General features: G+C 42.3%; 1 protein-coding gene across 1 annotated transcript in view; it reads left to right on the top strand.

Annotated features, from left to right (window-relative positions):
• Positions 1–13,024, top strand: part of JCAD (junctional cadherin 5 associated) — a 181,542-nt gene that overhangs the window by 156,696 nt on the left and 11,822 nt on the right. Inside the window, exon 3 of the mRNA XM_077491049.1 lies at positions 4,497–7,879. Coding sequence (XP_077347175.1) covers positions 4,497–7,879 — 3,383 coding nt within the window. The remainder of the gene's footprint in view (positions 1–4,496; positions 7,880–13,024) is intronic.

Here is a 13,024-nt window from a genome sequence, read left to right on the forward strand (position 1 = left end):
ACAGGACTTCTTATGGCTTTCTTTCAACAATGGCTTTCTTCTTGCCACAGATTTGTGGAGTGCACGACTAATAATTGTCCTGTGGACAGATTCTTCCACCTGAGCTGTGGATCTCTGCAGCTCCTCCAGAGTTACCATGGGCCTCTTGGCTGCTTCTTTGATTAATGCTCTCCTTGCCCGGCCTATCAGTTTAGGGGGACAGCCATGTTTTGGTAGGTTTGCAGTTGTGCCATACTCTTTCCATTTTCAGGTGATGGCTAGAACAGTGCTCTGTGAGATGTTCAAAGCTTGGGATATTTTTTTATAACCTAACCCTGCTTTAAACGTCTCCACAACTTTATCACTGACCTGTCTGGTGTGTTTCTTGGCCTTCATGATGCCTTCATTGTTCACTAAGGTTCTCTTACAAACCCCTGAAGGCTTCACAGAACAGCTGTATTTATATTGAGATTAAAATACACACAGGTGGACTCTATTTACTATTTAAGTGACTTCTGAAGGGAATTGGTTCCACTTGATTTTAGGGGTATCAGAGTAAAGGGGACTGAATACAATTGCATGCCACACTTTTCACATATTCATTTGTAAATAATGTTGAAAGCCATTTATAATTTTCCTTCCACTTCACTTCACAATTATTTGCCACTTTGTGTTGATCTATTACATAAAATCCCAATAATATACAGTTATGTTTTTGGTTGTAACATGACAAAATTTGGAAAATTTCAAGAAGTATGAATACTTTTTGAAGAGACTGTATAGAATCACAGCAGGAGCGAGCCCAGATATAGGCAGGTATAAACAGACACAAGTCCGTTTGCACCTGCCTGTCTATTGGGGTGAATGGACCATTCGACTGGGTCTGCCTGAACAACTGACTGGCATACCTCATCTGATGGCCCATGCCCAGTTGGGTTGAATCTTGATATAGCATGGTCTTTTACCTAGCAGGGTCCCAACGTGCTTACAAACACATTTCTAGATTGTAAGCTCTAACGAGCAGGGCCCTCTGATCCCTCCTGTATTGATTTGTATTGTAAGTGTACTGTCTGCCCACATATTGTAAAGCACTGCGCAAACTGTTGGCGCTATATAAATCCTGAATAATAATAATAATAATACGAGTGGCAATTTTGTAGACAGGATCAGATAAACCTATTAGCATGTCTTTGGAGTGTGGGAGGAAACCAGAGTACCCAGATGAAACCCAAGGAAGCACAAGGAGAACATGTGCCAGATGGTGTCATGGTTAGGGTTTGAACCAGCAACTCTATTGTCTTACATTACAGGTGATATAATTTGCTTCTCAGTGATTGCAGTATATTAGTCTGCATCTCCCCAAGGTAATACTTAAAATCTGGCCTGTTAGTGGATCTTGAGAACCACTACTCTATAGTGTGTACTTGTCTCAATTAAGAGTACCAAGTGTAATTTCTGTCTTCTGCTTCATTCCCCTGCTATTCACACCTATCAGCATGAATCACTTCACTTCCTACAAGTCTCCTGACACCAAGAGAAAAAAGGTGACAGGGGAGGGGTCTCCAGCACACAACCTGTGATTGACAGCCTGAGCTCTTTTTCTGTGTGCTGTGTGAAGGGGGTGTGTCCCTTCCCTCCAATCAGCTCTCAGAGCTCTCCTCACTGAGCTCTGCAGTGTGTAATTTCAGCTCTCCACCCCATTTTCTGACAGCTCAGACAAGCATTATATATTCTGGACTTAGACGGGTGTAGAGAAGAGAATCCTGCAGATCAACAGGTACAACTTATGTAGGAGGATTTGTTTAATTTCTGTGTATTACCTGAGACCAGTCACTTCACTAGGTATATGTAAGGGTTTACAACCACTTTAATGTTAAATTTGAACTCCGAAACTCTGACCTTGCCTTCTTTATTGCAGAGTTGTAGATTCTACCTAAATCATAAGTAGAATGGGGTTTGGGTAGGTCTTTCTTGCAGAAGATAATCACACAGCAGTTAGCAAAGAATTAAGTATGTGCACGTTTAACCTAAGAAGAATATTTGGTGTTGAATTCTGCTCACATCCTTGTCCTATTTGTGTCAAATTCAATTCTTCTCTAATGTCATTTTGCTAGTGGCTCAGATGAGAAAAGGAATAATATCAGCTCGTTTCTGGACACCAAACCCAAAATGCATGCAGGATATATTGTATCTTGTTTAGTTTCTATGTACTGTATGCTAGGTTACAAAATGAAAGGAAAACTATTGCCTTTTAACATTTTCTGATTTTATATGCAAATCTGATCAGAATAAGGCCAGGTTCACACCTATGCAGTTTCCCTGTGGCTGTGTTTGCGTGGGCATAGTAGCCCAGTCATTTGACTAATCTGCTGTACCTACAGAAAATGCAGGGAGAAGGTCTCTGCACCTTTTCCAAAATTGCAGCCACAGGGAAACCCCATGGTGATATGTGGTTCCCAGCACAGTAAAACATGCTGTGGGTTCCACTGCGTGGGGGTGTCACTAAAAAGTAATGGCATTCCCGCATGCTAACAGCAGTATGTTTTTTTATGTAGGTGCAGGGAAGCGTGCGATTAGTCCCTCACCTGCCCAGTGGTGTATTTTGGTTTCGTGCTGCCCTTGGCAAGACTGAAATTGGACACCTCCCCATTTAAATTTGTCCCACCCCTTCCTGTCCGTTGACACCCACCACCATCCAATCACACCAAACAAGGGCTCTTACTATGTTTCTTGTTTTATTTAAAAAAAAATTACTTTATTTTTGTTGTGCAAGTACAATTTTTTTTTTTGGGACTTTGGAAAGACATCAGGGATCTAGGAAGACCTCTAATGTCTCTGTCCATTTCTCTGCAGCCTGAGCGGCACTGTGGATTACTGAGATGGGAGTCTGTATAGAGACTCCTATTCATTCATGAAATATAGTGAACAGTGTTTATTATATTTTATTCACACAGTTTACTATGTGTTAATGATTAATGACTACAGAAGCGATCAGTACTGTGATCGCTGTCTGTATTCTTTCAGGAAAGGGGCTGGTAAACACGTTTACCAACCCCACTGACTCTCTATCCATCCATCCAGACCTCCCGCACTAGCAGTGGCTGCAGCCGTCGGTTAGTAGGGTGGCAGAGCCGATCAGCCGCTGTACAGAGCAGCCCTCCTTGCTCTCCATCCATCCACAGTTCTTGCACCAGCAGCGGCAGTAGCCTGCAGAAGGGGGGAGGTGGAAGAGCCAGCCAGCTGATGCACGGAGCAACCCGCCCCCCGCCCGTCCACATCTAACGCATTAGCAACTGTGGGAGGGGGAAGTGGGAGAGCTGGCCAGCAGTTACCTGGAAGGGGCACCTGGCAATTCAGGGAAATGGGGGAAGAGGGGGATCTATTTGGACAAACAGATCCCTCTATGGATGCCCTGCAGCTCCCAAAGTCGGCAGCAGGGTAGATGAGTGAAGCCGACAGCTGTGGGGCATTGGGTTTGTGGGGGTCATTGCAGCGGGGTGAAGTGGCAGGAAGAGGTAGCCTGTATGTGGCAGCGCTGCCCCCCTGAAAACTGCTGCCCAAGACAAATGCCTTGTTTCCTCGCGGGAGATACATCCCTGCACCTGCCTATAGTGTGAGCCTAGCCTTAAAGTGGGAGTAAACTCCCTTGTATGATTTTTACCTATAGGTAAGCCTATAATAAGGTTTACCTATAGGTACAGCAAAAATCTCCTAAATGTGCACCATTTAGCATTTACTTTAGATGCAGCTGGTGACGTCACCAACGCATGTGCTCTGAAGGAACAGCATACCTGTCCTGTTCTTTCAGAGCCATTCTGTAAACAGTGACTCCCACACAGAGTGACGTCATCATGCCATTCATATTGCCGAAGTCTGCGAACACCGGGTGAAGATGGAAGCGCCTGGCATACTAACACATTATGGACGTAAACTGCCCGGTGCCTATTTTTTTTCTTTTTTAAGAAGCAATATTAATGGCTAAATATTTTCAATTGCCTCTTAAGGCTACCAACAACCCCCCCCCCCCAATCCATGTGCTACTGAAATGTATAAAGTATTTTATTTTTTCTTGATTTCTGCATCTTGCTGCAGTTTTCATCTGATTAGAATTTAATAAAGAGTGGCCACAAGGGGATTAAAACGCCCCAAGTGAAGCTTTACAACATTGCATTTGCTTAGAAAAATGAGTGCAACTGCACTTGCAACGTGCACAGTCTATTTGCTTATAGTAAATCAACCCCTTTGTTTCTCCTAAAGTAGCAAGCAACCCCATTCTTTTTTTCTCTGGAAACTCTTGATTGGCAGATGGCCCAAATACAATTTCTTCTGTGAGAATAAGATATCTAATTGTGATAAAATGAGTGGAATCTGCATGGGCTTTTAATTGTTACAGCAGTTTTACTAATACTATGGATAAAGAGATTAAGTTGGCATGCATTTTTACATTGCAAATCATTTAATGTAATTAAATGTAAATGCATTAGATCTTTTATACTGAGTTCCTTCTTATATTGCAGGGTGTTGGACAGATTTCACTCTGAACGGCCATGTTGGGCAAGGACAGATAAAGACATTCAGTACTGGAGAAGGAGAGGCCAAGATTTCAGTGTTTTATTCAGACATGGAGAAAACGGAGCAGCAGACAAGCCAGCCTTGCCAATAAATATTGATGGAAAGAAGAGATGTAACGTAGTAGATAAAAATGCCAAGGAATGTCACAACACTGTCATAGAAAATGTGGAGAGAACAAGAAAGAAAGTAACAGTAGGTGTAAAAACAGTAGAACAGCAGACATCAGATGGCAGTTGTGAGAAGTTAGAGGATTTAATCTCATCAAATCCAGAATGTGGTCCATTTGTGTGTCCCAGTAAGCAGAAAATACAATTTATTTCAAAGGGTAATTCTCCTGAAGGTCCATGCCACATGGCTATAACATCAAGTTCAGGTGACAACTCTTGCATTAAAGAAAATACAAAGCAAGATAACGATAATTACATTTTAAATCAGGACTGCAGCAAGAGTTCTTTCTCAAAACCGAAATATAGTCGACCTTCAAAGCCACCATCATATGAAGTTCACCAGCAGACGTGGGGAGCTGTAGACGTTGGTGAAAATAAAGATAATCAACAACAAGATGAACACTCATCTCCCAAAGTTCTAGATTCCACCCAGGACTCCTCTTCTCATGACTCAGGCATGGAACCCCCTAATTACATACCTCCTCCATCATACAAGTCCCCACCTCTACTACATCCAGCCAATAAAACTTTTAAAAAAGTGCCTAGACCAAGTGACTGCTTACGGCAAAATATTTCAGCTGAGAAAACCAGCACAAGTGACAAAAAAAACATCTGTTTTCTCGGAAACAACGGTCCTTTCACTAAACCAGCCAGCCACAGGCACTCAGAAAATTGTAAACACTCCATACAATATATCCCTTTTGATGACCCACGAATTAAACATATAGCCAAGGAGGCCGAAAAACACAACCACAGTAAAAAATACTCTTCCACAAATGATCCTTGTAGGGTTGAAAATGTGAATCAGGATAGTAACCCTCACAAACGAGAACAAGATAGTGCCTTTATCAACCCCAAAAATTTGGGACATCATCATGTTAAAAGAGAAGGTATTAAGCATAAGCAGTGGTTGCACATCTCCATTCCAGATCAAATGTGTTGCCCACTACCCGAAAATAGAGATGGAGCTACAGCATGCAGCTTGCCAGAAGACAGTGAGCCCACTCACAAACTGTCTTTAAAAAAGACCCATTCTGATAGTGTTTGTGAAACTGTGACTAAAGTCAAAAAGTTTGAACCTGAGTCTTTTGTTTTTAGCAAAAAAAGTTCCAAGAGGAAACTAAATGAAACAATATTTTGCTTGGTTTCAATTCCAGTAAAATCTGATTCCAGCCCATCTGATATATGCAAGAACAACAAGCGTTTAATGGACAATACAGACAGGATGAACATGCTAAAACACAGCAATGCGGGTCTCCCTGAGCAAAGGCTTTTAAGTGCATCTTCCAGTGACTTAGAGCTACAAACACTTACAGGAAACCTGAACAATAATACAGAGCTACTAAAACAAGCCCAGTTCAAAACAGAGGAAAACAAACAAGCAAATGACCTCAGATCTGGGGAGTTGCAACACAGGGAGCTGACATTATCTGGATCATGGCCAGGTGATCAGTACAAAGATCAGCAAACTCAAACATTGTTAACAGACATAGAAATTTATAATGGGACAAAACAGAGTGAACAATCCCAGATAATAGATGGGAGGCCTTCTGCAGAAAGTATGAGACAAAATGTATTTGGTATTAAAGGTCAGATAGGATTTGCACCTTCCAGCAACAGTGCATTTTCAAGAACATCCTTGTTATTGACACAAATACCTAAAACAGAGCAGTCTCGTGAATTTCCTAGTGTAAATGTTGATGGGAAGGGAAAAGTAGCAAAGTGTGATAAGAGTGAGGTTGAGGAAGACCACCCATGCAATAAGAAAGAGGTTTTTGGTCAGTTTCTTTTAAAACCTGTCAACCGACGCCCTTGGGATGCTATAAGAGAACTGGAAAGTTTAAATAAAGAATTTCAGGAGCCAGAAAGTTGTGCTAGTGATGGTAAAAAGAATGTTGTTAGTGAGCAAAGTAAAGTGATTCCAATGGAAATGTCTTCCACAAGAACAGCATTAAGGAGAGAAATGTTGAACAACAGTCGTCACATTATAGAGGTAGAAGAGGTGCCGATGTTTGAGGCCCTCCAAAGTAAGTCAGAAAAGTGGTGTACGGAAAAGTTAACATATGATATTTGCGAGAGGACAACTGAAATATGCAAATCTTCCCAAGTGAAAGAGGCCAACAATCAACTAGGAAAGCTGTCTGATGGATGCACACCAGAACAAAAACAAGTTCAAATTAAGAGGTCTAAAGAGGCACCTTTGGATCCAAAAACAGAACAAGAACTTTCTGAAAAAAGTCATGCAAATAAAATTCCTCCCACCATAAAACAACATGTTTCAGATGCTTTAGTCCACCATTTCAAAGAAGACAAAACTTGTTTTGATCATACATTTTTTGATGTAGTTAAAGTTAGCTCAGCAAAATTTGGCCAAATTGGTGATAATATGTTAAGGAAGTTGTCACTAGCTGATAGAAACCATGGGCGTTCTGTTCCTGACCTGAGTAAACATTCTAGTGGCACAAGTGAGAATGGAGACTTTTTCGAGGAGCACAACTTTTTGGACATTCCAGGGAATGAATCCCTTCACGAAAGAGCTGCTAGGATTCTTGGAATTGAAGTGACAGAGGATTCTCTAGTATCAAATGGAAGCTCTGAAGCTCAAAGCCCAGAAAATTGTATGTTTGGTAGTGGAGCACAGCCACAGAACAATGAAAATCCTAAAGTGAGTGACATTTCATTTTCAACAAACGAGGCAGTAAGGATTTTCAAGAGTGTCCTTCGTTTGCCTGTAGACAATGAGAAAGCTGTTGAAAAATTAAAGAACATACATCAAGATCAGGAACTAGCTTTGGCATATCCATCAGTTTCAGAGCAGAATGAGGCAAATATTATGCGTAGTGCTGAGAAAAGGCTAAGGAGCACATCCAAAATGATAGAAACATTACAGGGGAAACTTGCATCTACACCAGTTCGCACTGCTATAGACCGCCTTGCTCGCATGAAAGAAGTCGATTCTGTTTCCAGAATGAGGCGGCTAAGCATTAAAAGCACAGATTCTGGTGATGAATTAGATGAGGAAAAACAGTTGCATGGAACACAGGATGGAAGAACCAGAAAATTCTCTATGGGTTCCATTTATAAACGAGTGATCTCTCTAGATGAAAACCTTCTCATAACACCAAAAGGCAAAGATAAATTGGATTCTTTATCTTGTGCAGGTAAGAAAACTATAGAAATCACTAATTTTTTTTCTTTAACTAATTGACTAATGTATATATAGAAGAATGTGTTCAAATCTTGCTTACATTCTACCATACTAGCAAATTATTTGGCAGAGACACCAGTGGGTTGAATCACAAACAGGCTTCTTATTGCTCACAAAGAATCATAAGGCAAGGCTTGTTGCCATTACTTTGTGTCCCCAACCCCTGGCACAAAGCGATAATGACGGTGTCTCTCCCACAGCTGAATTCCCCAGTTAGTGGCCTGCTCTTCATTTTTTCAGAATCTGTTAAGGTAACATGACACTAAAAGTATAATTGAGGAATGGGAAGGGATACTGACTGGAGCACTTACTATAATGTGCAGGTATGCACAGTATAGTATACTTGCACATTATTGCAAACTAAGGCCGCGTACACACAGGCGGATTGTCTGCCCAACTAAGTTCGTCAGACAATCCGACAGACAGTCCGTTCAAAATTTGAATGAACGGACTTGACCACACACGATGAGCAGACAGTCCGCTGAAAGCGTGCGCGATGACGTGTACAGCACGTACGACGGGACTAGAAAAACGACGTCCTATACACTGCAATGCAACCTTCGGCCGTGTAAATCCTTTCTGAGCATGCGCCATACTTAGTCCGTCCAACTTGCCTACACACGAGCGGACTGTCCGCTGAAACCAAGTTTGGACGGACAAAACCAAGTTTGAACGGACAAAATTACGGAAATTCCGTAAGACTTTGTTCGTCAGACAGTCCGCTGAAAAAGTCCGCTGAAGCCCACACACGAGCGGATTGTCTGCTGAAACACGGTTCAGCGGACTAAGTTGGACAGACAATCCGCCCGTGTGTACGCGGCCTTATAGTTTGCCATTCTCCAGTGATGATAGCTAAGCCCTCTCAATTGCCACCACTGCCTTTTTCTCAGATGCTTCTTTGCTACTGCATGTTCTTTTGGGCATTGGGTGGCCAATATTGATGCAATTCCCATCCATGCATGATTGGGATTCATTATCATAGCATTGGGCTACACTGCACTGAACCTTTTTTAGAATTTAGTTCTGTGTGGCCTTTAAAACACTGAAAGACTGCCCTACTGGTGACTTTACAGTAAAGTCAGATTTAGGAATATTTTTATTAGCGGGTGATATGTGATGTATTGGCTAGCTGTACAATCCATGGAGGTTACATTAATTTATTTTCTACATATCTTAAAACCTCACCTTTTTTTCAGTGTCAGATAACCTTATCTAAATTTAGTATATCTCACCCCATGTTAGCCTGCATACAGTTAAACCTCAGCCCAAATTTTTTTAGTTTAGGATAGAGTGAAGAAGGGTTAGAACCTTGTTAGCTTTCGCTGCTGGCTGTGTGCCTTTTGTAGGGGATTTCCTCTCACTGCCTGTCCCAGTAACAATGTCTCAACTTTACAAGAAGTAAGAAGAAATCTTCCAACTAATAGAAAATATTAAAACGGTTCTCACCGTTCCCCATGCTGTTAAATAAAGTGTGTAATATAATTGACTGTGTCCCTGTGATATACTGTAGATCAGGGGTGCCCAAACTTTTGAAGAGCAAGGGCCACTTAAGCAACTTGGTAACTGGTCGTGGGCCACAATAAGTGGAGTGGACGGAAGACAGATCCCTGTCTGCTCTGTATATGCAGAAGTCTATGACTCAGTGCAGGTAACCTGAAGGTGCAATGCACTGCACCTGTGGATCAGTTTGAAAGCAGCCCAGTAACCACTGCAGAACAGATATGCCCATATATACACTGCTTTTAGTAATAAGCTTACCTTTAATAACAGTCTTCCATTCAGGTATCGCTGGCTTTTGCCTGTCCCAGGCAGAGTGCATTTGGTATCACTCCGCTTGGGACAGGAGCTGGTGCTATACAGGAAGCATCGGCAAATGCGGCTCTGCTCTCTCTGCAGCCGCCTGCTTCCTCTACCACTGGCTTCATTTAAAACACTGATGCTCTGGGATGATGAGTCAGCAACACATGATCAGGGCTTGAGAACCTGCTATCCCAAAGCAGGAGGTCGCGGGCCACATCAGAAGGCTCCACGGGCCACGTGTGGCCCCTGGGCCACTGGTTGGGCACCCCTGCTGTAGATCTTCCTTTACTTCCTGGCATGGTGACTACCTTTCACTAGGATAGGAAGTGGAAAGAAAACTTGGGAGGTGACAGAAGGCAATTTAACCACTTGACCACTGGGCACTTAAACACCCCTAATAACCAGACCAATTTTCAGCTTTTGGTGCTCTCACATTTTGAATAACAATTACTCAGTCATGCAACACTGGACCTATATGAAATTTTTGTCCTTTTTTATCACACAAATAGAGCTTTCTTTTGGTGGTATTTAATCACCTCTTTTATTTTTTGTGCTATAAAAGAAAAAAGACCGAAAAGTCTGCGAAAAAAAATATTTTTCTTCGTTTCTGTTATAAAATTTAGCAGATTAGTAATTTTTTCTTCATAAATTTTGGCCAAAATTTATACTACTACATATCTTTGGTAAAAATAAGTACAAATTGGTGGATATTATTTGGTCTTTGTGAAAGTTATAGAGTCCACAAGCTATGGTGCCAATATCTGAAAATGTATCACACCTGAAGGACTGACGGCCTATTTCAATTCTTGAGACCCTAACATGCCAGAAAAGTACAAATACCCCCCAAATGACCCCTTTTTGGAAAGAAGACATTCCAATGTATTTAGTAAGAGGCATGATGAGTTTTTTGAAGTTGTCATTTTTTCCCACAATTCTTTGCAAAATCAAGATTTTTTTTTCCTTTTTTTTTTCTTTTTCCACAAAATTGTCATATTATCAGGTTATTTCTCACACACAGCATATGCATACCACGAATTACACCCCAAAACACATTCTGCTATTACTCCCGAGTACGGCGATACCACATGTGTGAGACTTTTACACAGTGTGGCCACATACAGAGGCCCAACATGCAGGGAGCGCCATCAGGCGTTCTGGAGCACCTAGGACAATTCTGACATTTCTCTCCTACATGTAAAAATCCTCATTTATTTGCTAGAAAATTACAGAGAACCCCAAAATATTATATATTTTTTTTTTTAGCAAAGACCCTGGAGAATACAATGGTGGTCGTTGCAAATTTTTATCTCACACGGTATTTGCGCAGCAATTTTTCGAACGCGTTTTTGGGGGGAAAAAACTGTTTTGTGCTTAAAAACAAAACAAAAAAAACTGTAAATATAGCCCAATTTTTGCATAAAGTGAAAGATGAAGTTATGCTGAGTAAATAGATATTGAACATGTCACTCTTCAAAATTGCACATGCCCGTGGAATGGCGCCAAACGTTGTTACTTAAAAAATCCCCATAGGCGACACTTTAAATTTTTTTTACTGGTTACATGTTTTGAGTTGCAGAGGAGGTCTAGGGCTAGAATTATTGCTCTCGCTCTAACGTTCGCAGCGATACCTCACATGTGTGGTTTGAACACTGTTTTCATATGTGGGCGGGGCTTACGTATGCGTTCGCTTCTGCATGCGAGTACATGGGGACAGGGGCACTTTGACATTTTTTTCCCCAAAAATAAATTTTTGATCACTTTTATTCCTATTACAAGGAATGTAAACATCCCTTGTAATAGGAATATGGGGTGACAGGTCCTCCTTACAGTGAAATCTGGGGGTCAATATGACCCCACATCTCACCTCTAGGCTGGGAAGCCTGAAATAAAAAAAAAAAAAAAAAAAGATTCTGCCTTTGATCGTACTGGCGAGTTGGTAGAAGCACCGGAGGGCGGTGAGGGGTGGGGGGGCGTCTATGGCTGGGTATTGCAGGGTATCACCGAGTATGGCTGGGTATCTCTGAGTATGGCTGGGTATGGCAATTTATGGCAGGGTATTGGCGGGGTATTGGCGGGTATTGCAGAGTATTGGGGGGTATTGCAGAGTATTGGGGGGTACTGCAGAGTAATGGCAGGGTACTGCAGAGTAATGGGGGGGTACTGCAGAGTAATGGGGGGTACTGCAGAGTAATGGCAGGGTACTGCAGAGTATTGGGGGGTACTGCAGAGTAATGGGGGGTACTGCAGAGTAATGGCAGGGTACTGCAGAGTATTGGGGGGTACTGCAGAGTAATGGCGGGGTACTGCAGAGTAATGGGGTGTACTGCAGAGTAATGGGGGGTACTGCAGAGTAATGGGGGTACTGCAGAGTAATGGCAGGGTACTGCAGAGTAATGGGGGGTACTGCAGAGTAATGGGGGTACTGCAGAGTAATGGGGGGTACTGCAGAGTAATGGCAGGGTATTGCAGAGTAATGGCAGGGTACTGCAGAGTATTGCAGGGTATTGCAGAGTATTGGCAGGGAATTGAGGGGTTAAATACGGTGAGCAGCGATGTGGGCACTACAGATGCAGCCCACAGCGCTGCTAACACGATCTCTTTCCACTCCGCTGTACCAATCGGTACAGAGAGGGGGAGGGAGGAACCGGCGTCATAACATGACGCCGGTTTGTTTACAAGTGATCACTCCGTCATTTGACGGAGCGATCACGTGGTAAACGGCCGCGACGAGCGGCCGTTTACCGTGATCCGTGATGCGCCGGGTCCAGTGGACCCGGCGGTCACGGATGATCTCGTGTGCGCACCCCAGGGGGCGCGCGAGAGCAGAATTCTGGGAGGCCGTTAATTGACGGCCTCTCAGAGTTAAACAACCGCCCTGAAGCCGTTAATCGGCAATGGGCGGTTGTTAAGTGGTTAAAGATGATATCCCTAGCCAAAACAAACAACACATTTGGTCAGAAATTCTCTTTTAAAGCTTTATTTCAAATTAGTTGTTTTTTATCTGTATGTAATAGATTGTACAGTAACATGTTGGACAACTTTTAACAATGGTCAAAACAAAAGGAATATTGGGGATAACAAATCCTAGGACATCAAGAATGAATTCACATTTTACATCTTCCAACCGGACTAATAGATGGTAGACCATTTGCAGAAAATATAAGGCCAATGTATTGGTATTAAAGGTCAGATCGGATTTGCACCTTCTAGCAACAGTACATTTTCAGATAACTAGAACAGAGTGCCCCAATGAATTACCTTGTACAAATGTTGATGGAAAGATTAAAATGGTAGATTA

The sequence above is a fragment of the Lithobates pipiens genome, unplaced genomic scaffold (genome assembly GCF_037356315.1).
Source record: "Lithobates pipiens isolate NorthernLeopardFrog02 unplaced genomic scaffold, aLitPip1_a1.2 Scaffold_19, whole genome shotgun sequence".
Lineage (NCBI taxonomy): Eukaryota > Metazoa > Chordata > Amphibia > Anura > Ranidae > Lithobates > Lithobates pipiens.